This window comes from Coenobita brevimanus, chromosome 105, assembly GCF_032717465.1.
Source record: "Coenobita brevimanus isolate Jiangsu-jjx chromosome 105, ASM3271746v2, whole genome shotgun sequence".
Classification (NCBI taxonomy): Eukaryota; Metazoa; Arthropoda; class Malacostraca; order Decapoda; family Coenobitidae; genus Coenobita; species Coenobita brevimanus.
The window spans coordinates 26,031,255-26,049,540 of NC_137058.1; the positions used below are offsets into that span (position 1 = coordinate 26,031,255).

At 41.2% G+C, this 18,286-nt stretch overlaps 1 protein-coding gene across 1 annotated transcript in view; it reads left to right on the forward strand.

The window, feature by feature from the left end:
* Positions 1 to 540: 540 nt before the first annotated feature.
* LOC145416277 (uncharacterized) overlaps positions 541 to 18,286 on the forward strand; it is a 35,532-nt gene continuing 17,786 nt past the window's right edge. Inside the window, exons 1-13 of the mRNA XM_080285274.1 lie at positions 541 to 602; positions 2,318 to 2,371; positions 5,251 to 5,507; positions 5,957 to 6,095; positions 6,844 to 7,016; positions 7,662 to 7,819; positions 8,853 to 8,939; positions 9,827 to 9,875; positions 14,224 to 14,388; positions 15,040 to 15,187; positions 15,513 to 15,685; positions 16,108 to 16,265; positions 17,421 to 17,547. Coding sequence (XP_080141400.1) covers positions 541 to 602; positions 2,318 to 2,371; positions 5,251 to 5,507; positions 5,957 to 6,095; positions 6,844 to 7,016; positions 7,662 to 7,819; positions 8,853 to 8,939; positions 9,827 to 9,875; positions 14,224 to 14,388; positions 15,040 to 15,187; positions 15,513 to 15,685; positions 16,108 to 16,265; positions 17,421 to 17,547 — 1,750 coding nt within the window. The remainder of the gene's footprint in view (positions 603 to 2,317; positions 2,372 to 5,250; positions 5,508 to 5,956; positions 6,096 to 6,843; positions 7,017 to 7,661; positions 7,820 to 8,852; positions 8,940 to 9,826; positions 9,876 to 14,223; positions 14,389 to 15,039; positions 15,188 to 15,512; positions 15,686 to 16,107; positions 16,266 to 17,420; positions 17,548 to 18,286) is intronic.

Sequence of the window (18,286 nt, forward strand, 5' to 3'; positions counted from 1 at the left end):
CCAAACAAAGGAGGGGATGACCAAGACTGTAAGAGGACTGAAGGATTACTGTTTTCAATCGACCCAAAATTGACATCCCTCCTTCTTGTATGCTGAGTTGAAGCATTAGGTTAACGCAAGAAAATAGTGCCAGTCACGAATAAGTGCTATGGAAAGGTTGCCGAACCACAGTGCTCTCTTTTTATACTATTAGGCTACAAATAATAGGCTACAAAAGCACAGAAATTTGGGCCAAGTTCAGGTAAAAAGAGTATAGTAGAGCCTCGCTGATGCAACCCACACTGACCGTCAAAAAAAGAAAAGAAAGAGAGAAGAGACGTCTCAAAATCTTGCCAAAGAGGAAATATCCAAACACTTTAAAATTAAAAGATACATTAAAGCACTGGACCGATAGTTACAGGGTTGGGAACAATCGCCATTACTTAGAACAGGTTGAATAACAGCAAACTTTAAGCAATAAGAAAAGACGCAAATTGACACACACAGGCGAAAGAGTTTGCTTAGGCAGGGTGTTAGTACAGAAGCACAGTTCTTGTGACCATGAAAACGTACTCCGTCAGGATCATGCGCCTTCTGGGTATTGAGGTCAGTGATGGCAGAAAGTAAATATATTAAAGAAACTCCAGTGACAAGCATGAGGAAGTTAAATGGAGGAGGATATGAGGGTACCTCCTAAGGAACCACTACTGACAAAAAAAAAAAAAAAAAAAAATGGTTATGAAACGTGAAGCGTGGATTCCGTAGAATTCTTTTGCCAGTTTAAATGGACGAGGCACAAAACTGGACTGCATAAACTAGAGGCAGATACCCCCTCCAGTGCTTCTGAGATAAACCGTAAGTTGAAGCTATGACCGCACTGGAGGTGCAGTCTTGCACTGCACAGTTCATCCACATTGCATTCCTATTTCGGCGACTGATAGTGCTACAGTAAAGTTTATAGTCTGAACAATGCAACAAACATAATCCAATTTGGGACAGGGAAAATGTTTAATACACTAGAGGAACAGTTCTACCAATAGCATTTTAAAAGAATATATATTTTCACAGCTTGGTCAAACTTCACAAAATATCAGACAATGTAATATGCATGATCCTATCTAATACCAATCCATTCGACAGAAGTGCAGCTCGACAGTACCCACACAACGATATATACAAAGGGCGACCCGGGGATGCGTGAGATGCTACAGGAAGCTATTGGGTTAACTTTGAGTAAGAAATATCAACGCGGGTCCAGTTCTCAACCGTAATAAGGTCACCAACAATTACTATAACCATATGGGAAAATTATGAGGCAGGTTACTTTCGCCCACAACGACATCGGCTATTGTAGCTGTGATGGTTCTATAATGGTTCTATATGGTTCTATAATGGTTGTATAATAGTTCAAGGCAAGATCAATATTGATATACCTTAGGTTACTCAAAAATACCTTGAAAATATTCTACGTTTCTCTTATATTTCTCGAGTCATGCTTTACTACACACCTCCTCGCACTCCACGTCCTCCTCCTCCTCCACCCCCCCCCATCGTCAGCTGAAGAAGCTCCCTAACACCTTCTCCTAAGCGAATTATTTTACCTATTACCCCTTACGGTACTATTCTGTCTTCCCATGTCCTCCTAACATCGCTATACTCTGCTAAAATAAAGTATAAAGGGATAAGTAGCCAGCCATATCCAAAAATAAATCGCTAAGGAAGAGGTGTTAGGGAACCTCCATCATCGACGAGGATAAGGGCATTAGTGCTCACTCCGTTTGTTTAAGTGCTTGCTTACTTGTTTGCTTGCTTACTTGCTTGCGTGGTTGCATATACAGACAGCAGCTTCCGCACTTACTGATCTAGAAATATGAAAATTGGATACAAAGATAATCTACAGCTTTATGTATGATGGTATTCTTTTTTGTTAATGTTAGTATATACATAAACTTCTCTGATTAAACTTGTCTTCTAAAATGACCAGATCTTATCGATATCCAGAACTCATTAAATTTCATGCAAAGGTATAAGATGATCTGGATTCATTTTATGGGAAGTGAAAATTTATTACTACTACTACTACTACTACTACTACTATTATTATTATTATTATTATTATTATTATTATTATTATCACAATTATTGCATTAATTTTATTGGTACGGCTTTATTTATTTCATCAAAGTTATTGGTAAAGTTTTTATTTAAGGGCGCCACCAGAAGCAACTTGTCCTAGGTTCATTTTAAGTTCTGCGCTATTTCCTTCATTTTTCATTTATTTTAGTCGTTACGGTTAATCCCTCGAGACTCCTGTGACTAAAGCCCCTCTCACTGGCAGTACCGGTGACAGGCAGGACGCTGGGTACTGTGGCGAGGGTCCTGGCCTCCCCCGGTAACACCTCGTCAGGGGAAAATAATCAACCGCTCAGGAAAGGTCTGCAAGTGTTGTATTAAGCCCTGACCTGCAATGACTCGTGTTGCCCGGGTCATATGGCGCTGACGAGGAGCCTACACGTGGTGGCATTGTTGTACCCTGGGTGGAGCAGCTGCGGCGTCCACCCGGGAGCCAAACCCCCTCATACTACCATGCACCTCACCACAGGAAGGACCTGGTCTGACCCTGGTGAGGCGCTGTTTACCACAAGAGGCCCTTGGTCCCTACACGGTGTATGTGCTGTGTAAGACGGCCCCACAGATCCAGTTACTTTCCTGTGGTCGATGGATCTGCTCGACCAGACAGACAGGGGTTAAGCAACAACATACGCTCTAAGATGTCAGGTATAAGGGGGCAGTACGGACTCTTTTTTTTTTTTTTTTTTTTTTTTTTTACTCATTCCTCTTGTCCATGTTCATATGAAAAACACAAACCTGAACCTTCCCCACGCCATACCGCCCAACTGACAACGTCCATCGCCCCTGTGTGTGCCAAACCCTCCACACCCAACACCCTCCCAGTCACTCCCGCCCACTACAAGCTTTTTCTGATTCCCTACCATATTCTGTCTATATGAGAAATCTTCCTACTCTCTCTCTCTCTCTCTCTCTCTCTCTCTCTCTCTCTCTCTCTCTCTCTGATACAAGTGAAATATCTTTAATGCGTTAAAAATAAACTGATCGGTGTTAAACCATATTTATCAGACTACAGCGTAATTCCACTTAAAGACAGGGTGAAGCAGGAACTCCAGACGAAGAATAAACACACACACACAAACACACACACACACACACACACACACACACACACACACACACACACACACACACACACACACACGAAGACAAACACCAACATCAGGTCAAATGAAACGAGAGACCAAAAAAACACAAAAAACTTTCACCTGTGTTGGGTCGCTTTCAATAAATATGCGTGCTGGCGAGGGCGTGAGTTTTACAGTACAGCACCGTAACCCATAGATCTCACCCGCACTCGCCCGCGTCCAGTGAGGCCACATAAGGTTTACAGTGATTAAAAAAAAAAAAAAAAAAATCTTTCCCCCAACCGCCTTTCCAGCAAGCTTTTGGTGTGGACGAGCATTAAATGTGACAGTCAAAGTCCTCATTCAGCGTTTTTTGTTGGTGGATTGTGAATGCAAGAGTGAATAATGGTGAAGGAGAGAGGAAACAAGCTCCTATGATTCCCAGGTGTCGACGTTCATGGTAAGCTGTTTCATCATAATTATCAGTCACATCACCATCGTTACGACCTCCAACACCGTCACCATCACTACCATTATCACATCACCATCACCACCACCACTTCCCTAACCACCAGGATCCACTATCACCACCACCACCACCACCATCATCACTATCACCACTTCCATCACCACCACCCCTATCACCACCACCACTCTCTACCATCACCCTCCCACCCCCACCACCACACCACAGCCACCACCACAACCCCAACCACCACACCATTACTGTCCCCATCATCATCATCCTACCTCACCACCACCACTACCATCACCACATCTCCATATCACCACCAACCCTGCCCTTCCATCTCTCTCCTCTATCACCACCATAGTCACCACCACCACCACCACCACTACTGCTACTACTACTACTACTACTACTATAGATACTGCCTTCATTAACCCCTTCACTACGAGAGGTCTTTCTTAAGCTGAATAAAATCTTCTGTTCGCGGCAAGAGTAAGTGTTCCCTGATTCTGAGTAAGTCCTCCTGATTCTAAGTAATCTTAGGTGATTCTATCCCGGTCTAAGTGATTATCTTCTATTCTAAGTAATTCTAAGTTATTCTCCTCGATTCTAAGTAATTCTAAGTGATTCTCTTCTATTCTAAGTAATTCTCTTCCATTCCAAGTAATTCTTAGTGATTCTCATCCATTCTAAGTAATTCTCTTCTACTCTAAGTAATTCTAAGTTATTCTCCTCAATTCTAAGTAATTCTCTTTTACTCTAAGTAATTCTAAGTGATTCTCCTCAATTCTAACTAATTCTAAGTGATTCTCCTCAATTCTAAGTAATTCTAAGTAGGTCCTCCTGATTCTAAGTAATTCAAAGTGATTCTCCTAGATTCTAAGTAATTCTAAGTGATTCTTCTCGATTCAAGGTAATTGTAAGTGAGCAGCTTGACTTTAAACGATTCTAAGTGAGAACTGGGTCACCTGATTCTAAGTGTTTCTGTGTAAGTCCCTCTGATTTTAAGTGACCCTCCTGATTCTATGTGATCCTAAGTGAGTTTCCCTTATTCTGAGTCCCCGATTCTAAGTGATTCTAAGTGAGTCCCTGATTTTCGGTGATTCTAAGTGAGTCCCCCTGATAAGTGATTCTAAATGAGTCTCCCTGATCAGTGATTCTAAGCAAGTCTCTCTCATTCAAAATTATTCCAAATGAGTTCCTCTGATTCTAAGTGAGTCCCTGATTCTAAGTGATTCTAAGTGAGTCTCCCTGAATCTAAGTGAGTTCCCTTTAATTATAAGTCATTCTACGTGAGTCCCTATACTGATTCTCCTCTAATTCTAACTTATTCTAACTTTCCTCTCATTCTAACTCATTCTAACTCCCTTCTCATTCTACCTCATTCTAACTCCCCTCTCATTCTAACTCATTCTAAGTCCGTCTCATTCTAACTCATTCTAACTCCTCTCTAATTCTAACCTAACTCCCCTCTAATTCTAACTCATTCTAACTCCCTTCTAATTCTAAATCATTCCACGTAAGCTCCACCCTAACCGTCTAATGTTCCAACCAGATCCCGAATTTTTTACGGAGAATTACCCAATGTACCATCTGATGTTCCAGTCAAGTCCCGAATTTTAAGAAGAGTTTTCGCCAGGTCCTAAATTTTGAAAGGAGAGTCTCCCCCATGCACCGTCTGATGTTCCCGCCAGGTCCTGAATTTTGGGAGGAGAGTTTCCCGGCTTGCGGTTTAGATGGTCAGTCACCCATAGCCCTGAAGAGCAAGGAGGCGGTGGGGGAGTATCCGTATCTGGAGTTTGGCTTCAAGAACTATGACGTCAAGCCGAAGAAAGCTGAGATACACAATAACGGGCATACAGGTGTGTTGTTGAGCTGTTTTGGTTATTGTGTTTATCGTTATCACCATCGTTATCATCATCATTTTTATCATTGTCATCGTTTTTGTCAGTCTAACTCCAACACTACTTCATCATCGTCACCAGCTCATCACCATCGTCATTATTATTATTATTATTATTATTATTATCATTCTCATCAAAGTCACACTCGACGATACTTCATTATCATCATCATCATCATCATCGTCATCATCATCATCACTCTATGTCACACACCACACCACTTCATCATCATCATCATAATCACCATCAACCTAAGTTACATTCATCATCATTATCATTATCATCATCAACATCATCATCATCATCATCATCATCATCCTGACCCATGCAATCATCCTACATACACAAAACAACTCTATTTCCTCACACTCTTCCCATTACCAATAAAGATCTCAAATTTCCCTCAGCCGAGATTACAGTAGAGCTGGATCCTGAACCCAGCGTTATAGGGGGTGATCTGGGACACCTGTACAAGCTGGTTCAATTCCACTTCCACTGGGGTTCAAGTGACAAGCAGGGATCTGAACACACCATTGATGGGAAAAGGTAAGAAAAGTGAACCCTACCTAGTACCGTTTCTCTCTACCTCAGCCTATCTATCTTTGTCTGTCTATCTATCTATCCATCTATCTGTCTATCTATCCGTCTATCTATCTACCTGAGGCGTAGGGATAGGCTGGTTCAATTCCACTTCCACTACACACCAATTATGGAGCGAGGTAACAAAAGTGAACCATGTCTTTCTCTATTTCTATTCTATACACTTTCTCCCTATCTTTATCAACAATATTTCTACCTATCTGTCTATCTGTCTATCTCTCCATCTGTCTATCGATCTATCTATCTATCTATCTACATTACACTACACCAACAGTTCAATAGCCAGCCTGAATACCAAATAAACCAGTTTGCTGTCATTGCTTGCTAAAATAGATTGAGTCTATAAATACATTTGAATGGATGTGTGTGTGTGTGTGTGTGTGTGTGTGTGTGTGTGTGTGTGTGTGTGTGTGTTTCCAGATGGTAAAGCTAATGATGATGATGGTGATGATGATGATGATGATGATGATGAAAATAATAATAATAATAATAACAATAATAATAATAATAATAATAATAATAATAATAATAATAATAATAAAATCAGTAACAATAACGATAATGATGATTGTGCTAATAATAACGACCACAACAATAATGAAGACAACTCTACTACTACTCCCTATGATGATATTAATGATGATGATGATGATGATGATGATGATGATGATGATACACATTTCCCCGATTTCAGATACCCAGCCGAACTCCACCTAGTCCACTACAGAGCCGACTATGGCAACCTGTCGAATGCTCTCAATTTTGCTGATGGTTTGGCGGTGTTGGGGGTCATGTTGGAGATTTCGGAGAAGGATAATGCCAATCTGAAGAGCATTATCACTGGATTGGGTAAAATTACCGAACCAGGTGAGAAAGAGAGAGAGAGAGAGAGAGAGAGACGAATAGATGGATAGCTAGATAGACAGACAGGATGATAGGCAGATAGACGGATAGATGAATATGTACCACATACACATAACAAATACTGATTGGTACCTGGATAGACTGACATGGATAGATATAAATTATAGACGAAGAGAGATAGATAGACAGATAGATAGACGGATAGATAGATAGATAGACAGACAGACATATATTCACAGACACGCATAAAGAGAGAGAGAGGGGGGAGAGGAAACAAAATTAAACACATACTAAGCTAAGAAAATTTTGTGCAAACAGAAATTGTAATCCACTTCAGTCTGATAAAGAGGAACAGAGACAGAATAGTACATTAAAATCACCTCACCTAACCTAATCTAATGCAAACTATCTTATCTCAGTCTAACCTGCCTTAACTCTAACACCCTAACCAAACCTACCTTTAATCTACCCAGAGCTAACATAACCTACCTTTCCCTACCCTGCCCTAACCTAACCTAACCCACCTCAACCCAGCCAACCCTACCCTGCCCTAACCTAACCTACCCTACCTACCCTACCCATTCAAACCTACGTAACTTAATCAAATACAACATAATAAAATCTAACCTATATTTCTCATCCACACAGAGACCCACGTGGACATCACGCCCTTTGCTCTTCAAGGCCTTTTGCCATCGAATACGGAAAACTTCTTCAGATATCACGGTTCCCTCACCACGCCGCCTTGCAATGAGATCGTAGTGTGGACGGTGTTTACGACGCCCATTGCCATATCCAGGAAGCAGGTAGGGTGTGGGTAAATGAGGTAAGGTTTGGGTAAGTGAGGTAAAGTTTGGGTAACTTAGCTAAGGTTTGGGTAAGTTGGGTAAGGTTTGGATAAGTTAGGTAAGGTCTGGGTAAGTTAGGTAAGGTTTGGGTAAGTTGGATAAGGTTTGGATAAGTTAGGTAAGGTCTGGATAAGTTAGGTAAGGTTTGGGTGAGTTAGGTAAGGTTTGGGTGAGTTAGGTAAGGTTAGGGGGAATTAGGTAAGGTTTGGGTAAGTTAGGTAGGGTTTGGGTAAATTAGGTAGGGTTTGGGTAAGTTAGGTAAGGTTTAGGTAAGGAAGGTAAGGTAAGGTCAGGATAAGTAAGATGAGGTAAGGGTAGGTAAGGTAAGGTTAGGTTAGGTTAGGCTAGGTCAGGTTGGGTTAGGTTAGGTTAGGTTAGGTTAGGCTAGGTCAGGTTGGGTTAGGTTAGGTTAGGTTAGGTTCAGCAAATTTACTCATGCAATTACACACCCAATTATCACATCCACGAACCAGGCACACCCACTAAATAATAAATCAATAAATAAATAAAATCGATACCCTTGTTTTGCTATGGTGTGATACAATATGATACAAGGACTAAAGATTCTGAATTACTAATACTGCTAAATGAATCCTGTTTCACTTTGACGAATCATTTCAAAACACATCGCACTCGGGGGAAACGAATAGTGTGTGTGTGTGTGTGTGTGTGTGTGTGTGTGTGTGTGTGTGTGTGTGTGTGTGTGTGTGTGTGTGTGTGTGTGTGTGTGTGTGCATTAGCATTCTACAAGGCTCTAAGCAATAAATTACACAGTGAATAAAAGAACTGAAAATTGCCTCTGTATTAATGCACACACACACACACACACACACACACACACACACACACACACACACACACACATACGCAGAGTGGTATTAGCTGGTGAAATAAGTGGCATAAGTGGTGACATAAGTGGTGTAAGGTAGTGGTGTAAGTGGTGTAGGTGGCGATGTAAGTGGCATGGATAGTAACGGTGTTGGTATTACAGATAGCCGAGTTCCGGAATTTGCTGGACGATTATGGTAGTCCATTGGTTGACAACTTTAGACCCATCCAACCCACCAATGGAAGGGAGGTGAGTGACAGGAGTGATGATGATGATGATGATGATGACGATGACGATGATGGTAAAGATAAGAACAAAAGAGTAAATGCGATGATGATAATGATGATGGTGACATGGTGATTATGATGATAATAATAGTAGTAGTACTGATAATGATGTGATGGTAATAATAATAATAATAATAATAATAATAATAATTTTATTATTATTATTATTATTATTATTATTATTATTATCATTATTGTCATTACTATCATTATTGCTGTTATTATAATTATTGTTAGTACTATTTTTTTATATTACTATTAGGTTAAAGGCCACTTTCGACGGCCTCAGCTCGATGTCAAGCAACAAATCAACAGACATACAGAAATCGGATTATTATAATATATAGTAGATTGTACTATACCATTATAATATAAAATTTTAGGACTATAAGGAGGGAGGAAGGAGAGGTGAGGGAGTGATAATACAAGAGATACGTCACTCCTCTGTCTTGTGTCATGCTGGTAATTTCAACGCCGGACCAAGAACGAATCCATCCCCTCCACTTTAAACAAAAGACCAGAAATGAGTCATAACTCGGGAACCGGTGGCCCAATTGGACTGGAAATAATTTTATTCTTCTAATTAGAGCGTTTTAACGGTACCTTGTTCTAACAGAAATTTGTGCTACATACGCCATTTTTGCTGTTTTACTGTAAAAACCAACAAACCAACAAAAACACAGAAATCGGATCACTATAATGTAGATTTTCATCATCATCATCATCCTCTCCATCATCATCATCAAAATAAAGATCACACTGTCAGCCAATAATATTAAATAATATTTTCGGCATTAATACATTTCATAATATTTCGATAATATTCTGACATTTTGATTCAATTCCCAGGTTCTTAAAGGTGCACTCAGCCCACACTGGGGTTACCATGGAGATATTGGTGAGTTATTGATTTATTATTATTATTATTATTATTATTATTATTATTATTATTATTATTATTATCAATATTACTATCTGTTATTATTATTATACATTTATTGCTATCTTTCAATAAGCAATTTTTAATTCTTGTTATCCGAAAGTGGTTTTATTGAAATCAGTCTCTTCCATAAATTTTTGTTTATTTTCTGCCCCTCAGTAAGAAATGTACTCTTTGTTCTCTATGTACACTCTAAATCTGACCCTTCCTCTGTTTAAAAAAAAAAATCCAATACTGTTTCTTTAAAAATGCCCAAGATCTAATATCTATCTATCTATCTCTGTATATATATATATATGGTTTTTTTTTTTTTTTTTTTTGCCAGACGCCTCAATCCCGTTTGGGGTGGCCACAAACAAATCGCCTCCAAGTCGCCCTGTCCCCCGCCATTTCACTGCCCTACTCCCAACTCACACCCCCCTCTCTCATATACCTCTCCACCCCATCCCTCCATCTCATCCTCGGTCTCCCCCTCCCTCTTCCACCCTCCACCTCACTCACATACACTCTCTTCGTCAATCTTTCACCCTCCATCCTCTCCACATGGCCAAACCACCTCAGTGTGTTCCTCACAACGCTTCCTATCACATCCACATCCACACCACAACGCTCCTTTATATCCTCATTCGTCAGCCTGTCTCTCCACGTGACTCCACAGGCTCCTCTTAAATAACTCATTTCCACTGCTCTCACTCTTGACTTGTGTCCTTCCAACAATGTCCAAGCTTCACTTCCGTACGTTAGAGTTGGTATCACAATACTGTCATGTAGAAACTTTTTCACTTCCATGCTCACTTCCCTGTTTCTTATCACTGCTTTTAAGGAACCAGCAACCTTTCTTCCCTGCTGTACCCTTTCAAGCACTTCACCCTCCAAACCTCCATCCTTACTCATCACACTACCCAAATACTTAAACGTACTCACATTTTCCAATTCCTCACCATCCAACCTCGCTGTACATTCACTGACTTCACCTCTCTCAAAGACCATCACTTTACTCTTCCCTACATTCACCTTTAGGTTCCGTTTCTTACACACTCTCTCAAACTCATCCACCAAGCCTTGCAGCTCCCCTTCGTCTTCACTCAACAACACAGTATCATCTGCAAACAACAGTACAGGGAGTTTCCAAACACTATCCTCTCTCACCAGGGCCACTCCAACATCCACTACCCTACCTTGTACCTCTTTTATTACCCCATCCATGTACAGATTGAACAACCATGGAGACATGACACATCCCTGTTTCAAACCAACTTTCACAGAGAAAAATTCACTTAGTTCACCATCCACACGCACTGCAGCCTTCGCACCATCGTACATACTCTTCACAGCATTCAACAACTTCCCATCTACTCCATATATTCTTAACACTTTCCACAATCCTTGTCTATCCACCCTGTCATATGCTTTCTCCAAATCCATGAAAGCCGCATAGAACTTCTTTCCCTTCTCTAGAAACTTTTCCACTAAAGATCTAAGAATGAATATCTGATCTACACAACCTCTTCCCTTCCTAAAGCCTCCCTGTTCTTCTCCAACTAATTTCTCTGTTCTTTCTCTAACTCTGTCTATAAGTAACCTACCATACACTTTTCCTATTATACTAAGAAGACAAATGCCCCTATGATTACCACACACTTCTTTTTCCCCTTTTCCTTTGTACAAGGGAATAATTATACCTGACTTCCAATCCTCCGGGACTCTACCTTCCTCCCAGGCCAATCTGCACATCTTCCACATCCATTCTACTACTATCTCTCCCCCATGCTTCAGCATTTCACCACCTCCATCAATTCCTGGGGCTTTCCCCGATTTAACTTTCTTCATTGCTTCCACAACTTCCATCCTACTGATTTCTTCCTGTCTTCTCACCTCCCTCCTTCTCCCAGCCATTCCCCAGCCACTTATACTCGCATTACTTCCATCCTCCACGTTCAATAATTCCTTAAAGTGTTCTCTCCATCTGCTCACTTTTTCTCCCTTCTCCACTAGTAATCTACCATTTTTATCTTTCACTCCCTGCTAACTTCACTTCCACCCTGTCTTACTCTTTTCACTTCTCTCCAGAACATTTTCTTACAGTCCCTCCACTTTACACTCAAATTCCTTCCAAATTCCTCATCCACTCTCTTCTTACTCTCTCTTACTAATCTTTTCACCTCTCTCTTCCTTTCCACATATAACTCTCTCTTCCGCCTCTCAACTTCTTCCACGCCCCTATTTCTCATCCATTCATTGTATGCTTTCTTCTTTTGTGCCACAGCCTGTTTCACCTCTTCAGTCCACCACGCTGTTCCTTGCACCCCCCTCCGTCTTCTCTTCCTTCCACACACCACATCACATGCTGCACATATTTCTTCTGTAAATATCTTACACACACCTTCCACGTCTCCCATCTGCTCCAATTCATATTTGCCCAATCGTTCCTCCACTTCTCTCTTATACTCTGCCTTTTTCTCATCCTCTTGTAACCTTTCCACTCTCCTTGCAACTACTCCTTCCTCTCGTCTTTCCCTTCTTCTATTCCTCCATCTTACTTGCAACCTAATTCTGGCCACCACCAAGTAGTGGTCAGAAAGTCCACTCCCCCAACCTCTATACACTCTTGCATCCTTTACACATCTTCGCATCCTTTCATCCACACACACATAATCAATCATTGCCTTCCTTTCATTCAGTTCACCACCCACCCTTCTCATCACTCGCCATGTATACCTGTGGATCATTTTATGCCTGAAGAGGGTATTGGCTATTACCAACCCCCTCCCAGCACAAATGTCCACTAGCGCACTCCCATTCTCATCTATCTCAGCAGGCACACCCCACTCACCAACTATTCCATCAACCTTCACATTACCAACTTTACCATTCATATCACCAATCAAATACACTCTCTCACTCCTTCCAAACTTTTCCATGCACACTTCCACATTTGTCCAGAACTCTTCTCTCACTCTTCTAGCACGATCTTGCGTTGGCGCATACACACACACAATCGCCCACATTTGTATTCCAACTTTCAACTTTACCCACACAATCCTTGACCCAACTGATCCATACTGTCTTATGCTCTTCTTCCATCTTTTACTCACAACTATACACACTCCTTCCTTTGCCCTCTCATTCTCATCTACTCCTGCACATATACCCCATCCATACTCCCATTCTCTCACACTTTCTCCTCTCCATTTTGTTTCAGTTATTCCACATACATCCACTTTCGCATCCTCAAGCACCTGGACAATCTCTCTCTCTTTCACCTCATCATTCGCTCCTCTTACATTCCATGTACACATTACCAAGTCCTTTGTCCGGTCCTGGGTCGTCAACGTTTGGTCAGTCCTTGTCCGAGGCTTCTTGTTTGTTTTTTAGTTAGTTGTTTTCCGGGGAGGGGCACTAACCCTCCGCCAACCCTTTTAGTCGCCTTTTACGACAAGCAGGGATACTGGGGGAGTATTCTTGAAAACCCCCCTACCCCCAGGGGTATATATATATATATGTATATCTATCTATACATATATATATATAGATATATATATATATATATATATATATATATGAACAACCATGGGGACATGACACATCACTGTTTCAATCCAACATTCAGATAGAAAAATTCACTCAGTTCACTATCCACATGCACTGCAGCCTTAGCACCCTCATACATACTTTTCACGGCATTCAACAACTTCCAATTTATTCCATATATCATAACATTTTCTACATTCATTATCTGTCCACTCTGTTATATGGTTTTTCCAAACTCATGAAGGCCGCACACAACTTCTTTCTGTTCTCTAGAAACTTTTCCACTAAAGACCTAAGGATGAAAATCCTCTTCCATTCCTAAAACCTCCCTGTTCTTCTCCAACTAATTCCTCTGTTATATCCCTAATTCTATCATAAAAAAAAAAAAAAATTAACAATTCTTTTCTTTTAAAATCTTAGTTTAAATTTTTTTTTTTCTTATCTCAGTTTAAGTTTTTTACTATAAAAAATCTACATCCAACCTTTCTTTTAAAAATAAATCTAAATCCAACTTTTATCGTGTTAAAAATCTACATCTAACCTCTCTTCTATACAAATCTAACTCTAGCCAATGTCCTCTAAAAATATCTAGATCTAATCTTCCTTCTTTAAAAATCCTCCAAATCTAACATTACTCTGTCAAATCTCTCTAAATCCAACCTTCCTTTTCCAAAACAGCTAGTTATTTACCTTCCTCGCTCTATGACAGTTTGAATCCAGCTCTGTATTTCATCTATCTTTTTTTCTTTCTCTTTTTCCTTTTTTTTTTTCACAGGCCCCAACAGCTGGCCCATCAACATCCCCCGCTGCGGTGGCCAAAGACAGTCACCCATCCCCCTCAACGCAAAGTCGTCCCTCCTCTTCTTGTACCCGCCTTTCCAGTTCACAAGCTTTGATGTTGTTCCAGAGCAAATGATTCTTATCAACAACGGACACACTGGTACGTTATCTCTCTATTCTCCCTCTGTATCTATCTGTTTATCTACTGGATCTATCTATCGCCCATTGCCCTCAACTCGAAGGCATCCATCCTCTTCTCGTACCCTGCTTACTAGTTCACAGGCTTTGATATCTTCCCAGGGCATTTGGTTCTACAGTAATTAACAATGGACATGGTAAGTTACTACTACTACTACTACTACTACTACTTCTACTACTACTACTACTATTACTATTACTGCTACCATTTCTACTGCCACTACTACTATCATTATTACAACCCAGGTGGAGCCAGGTATGGGTGAGGATGTGGCTGAATTACGAAACCCAGAGATACCAAGGAAACATTAAAATATTTTGTCCACATCTCAGGTAATTCTAGAGATGCCTGAAGGTATGGCTGAACCGTCAATGATGAGTGAAAGGCCTGAGGATTGACATGTCGTAGTAAAATAAATCAAATAAAGTAATAAAGTAGAAAGAAAACTAATAACTACACCTTTTTCCACAGCTCAAGAAAAGTTAGGGATATAAGAGGGCAGTAGTAGTATAAGTTGTAGTATAAGTGAGTATGATTGAGGAGCTTCCGGGTTAGTAAGTAGTAGTGTTGCAAAGAGTAATAATAATAATAATCTCACAACTCCATCCCCAGCTCAAGTCATGATCGAAATGCCTGCTGGAGTGCCTGAGCCTTCCATGACTGGCGGAGGGCTGGACGGTCGCTACGTGGTGGCCCAGTTTCACCTTCACTGGGGCAGCACGTCACAGCGGGGCAGCGAACACACCATTGACGGCCTCTCGTAAGTGGGTACAGGAGGTGATGGAGTGTGGAGCGTGGTGTGGATGTGGTGGGGGGTGTGGAGTGTGGTGTGGATGTGGTGGGGTGTGGAGTGTGGTATGGATGTGATGTAGTGTGGAGCATGGCATTTATGGTATCGAAATGTTTAAGTGTGAGATTAAAGTATGACAGAATCAAGGTGGAATGTGGAGTGTGGTATGGATGTGTTGTGCTGCAGTGTGAAGTGTGGCAATTATAGTGTCGAAAAGTGTAAGTGTGAGGTTAAAGTATGACAGAATGTATGAAACGTGTGAAGTAAGATAACGCCAAATATCACTCCTCTTCAGTTTCCCGGCAGAGCTGCACATCGTCACTTACAAGGAAGAATACGGTAGTTTGGCGGCAGCGTTGGACTACCCTGATGGCTTGGCTGTTCTGGGGGTAATGCTGAGTGTAGCAAATGCAGCTAACCCGGGACTCGCTAATATGGTGCAAGCGCTACCTAATGTGGTTGTATCAGGTGGGTACACACACACACACACACACACACACACACACACACACACACACACACACACACACACACACACACACACACACACACACACACACACACACACACACAGGCACACGCACACACACACACACACACACACACACACACACACACACACACACACACACACACACACACACACACACACACACACACACACACACACACACACACTAAAACACTCTCTTAAACCTTAATGACGTGTGTGTATGACCCAGTTGAGACAATATTTACATCAACGTAGAAGACTTATCTACATCTTTCCTTCAGCGATTTATTTTGCTCATAACACTTGGAGGAGTCTCAACACATCTTCCTAGGCGATTTATTTTCCACAATTTAGTAGTTTTCATACATGGTACTGAGGTGTATGTACGAAACTGCAGAAACTGAAACTGAGGTGACGCCCTTCGCCCTGGAGAGGGTCTTGCCGTCTGACACAAGACGGTTCTATCGATATGAAGGCTCCCTCACCACCCCGCCCTGCCTCGAGGTGGTCATATGGACGGTATTCCCCACTACATACCCCGTCTCAGAAGCCCAGGTGAATGCCTATCTATCTGTCTATCTATCTCTCTATTCGTACTGCACATACATACAACATTCATCATCACTGGCAGAAAAACACAATACTGCAGCTCTACATCCTTTCAATAGCTCTTCTTCGTGATTAGCATCATGTTCTATTGTTAAACTCTTCCTACAGCTCGGTAACTGAGAGATGGCGATTTAAAACCAAGTTAGAGTGAACAGAGTTCATGTTCACTCTAACATAGCTCTAATCCCCTATTTCCCTCTCTAATATAGCTCTAATCCCCTATTTATTTCTCTAACTCAGCTCTAATCCCCATTTCTCTCACTAACACAGCTCTAATCCCCTATTTCCCTCTCTAACATAGCTCTAATCCCCTATTTCCCTCTCTAACATAGCTCTAATCCCCATTTCTCTCTCTAACATAGCTCTAATCCCCTATTTCCCTCTCTAACATAGCTCTAATCCCCTATTTCCCTCTCTAACACAGCTCTAATCCCCATTTCTCTCTCTAACATAGCTCTAATCCCCTATTTCCCTCTCTAATATAGCTCTAATCCCCTATTTATTTCTCTAACACAGCTCTAATCCCCATTTCTCTCACTAACACAGCTCTAATCCCCCATTTCTCTCTCCAACATAGCTCTAATCCCTATTTCTTTCTCTAACATAGCTCTAATCCCTATTTCTTTCTCTAACATATATAGCTCTAATCCCCTATTTCTCTCTCTAACACAGCTCTAATTCCCATTTCTCTCTCTAACACAGCTCTAATCCCCTATTTCCCTCTCTAACACAGCTCTAATCCCCTATTTATTTCTCTAACACAGCTCTAATCCCCATTTCTCTCTCCAACATAGCTCTAATCCCCATTTCTCTCTCCAACATAGCTCTAATCCCTACTTCTTTCTCTAACATAGCTCTAATCCCTATTTCTTTCTCTAACACAGCTCTAATCCCCTATTTCTTTCTCTAACACAGCTCTAATCCCCTATTTATTTTTCTAACACAGCTCTTATCCCCCATTTCCCTCTCTAACACAGCTCTAATCCCCCATTTCTCTCACTAACACAGCTCTAATCCCCTATTTATTTTTCTAACATAGCTCTAATCCCCTATTTCTCTCTCTAACATGGCTCTAACCCCCTATTTCTTTTTCTAACACAGCTTCAGGCCTTCAGGGAGCTGGAAGACGAAATAGGGGACCATCTGGAGGACAACTTCAGACCTGTTCAATCCATCAATGGTCGCACGGTGAGCATAGAGCGTTATTACAAAGCTCAATGGCCGCACGGTGAGCATAGAGCGTTATTACAAAGCTCAATGGTCGCACGGTGAGCATAGAGCGTTATTGCAAAGCTCACTGGTCGCACGGTGAGCATAGAGCGTTATTGCAAAGCTCACTGGTCGCACGGTGAGCATAGAGCGTTATTACAAAGCTCACTGGTCGCACGGTGAGCATAGAGCGTTATTACAAAGCTCACTGGTCGCACGGTGAGCATAGAGCGTTATTGCAAAGCTCACTGGTCGCACGGTGAGCATAGAGCGTTATTGCAAAGCTCACTGGTCGCACGGTGAGCATAAAGCGTTCTTACAGTGCTACCGTGATGTTTTATATTACTCTCTGCATTTTTACCGCTGGGGTGTAAGTATAAGGCGTAAGTAGGAAATAAGGGTGTAAGTAGGGTGTACATAAAAGTGTAAGTAGGGTGTAAGTAGAGTGTAAATAGAAGTGTAAGTAGAGTGTAAATAGAAGTGTAAGTAGGGTGTAGGTAGGGTGTAAAAAGAAGTGTAAGTAGGGTGTAAGTAGGGTGGAAATAGAAGTGTATGTAGGCTGTAAGTAGGATGTAAATAGGGTGTAAATAGAAGTGTAAGTAGGGTGTAAGTAGGGTGGAAATAGGGTGGAAATAGAAGTGTGAATAGGGTGTAAGTAGGGTGGAAATAAAGTGGAAATAGAAGTATAAGTAGGATGTACATAGAAGTGTGAGTAGGGTGTAAGTAGGGTGTAAATAGAAGTGTAAGTAGGATGTACA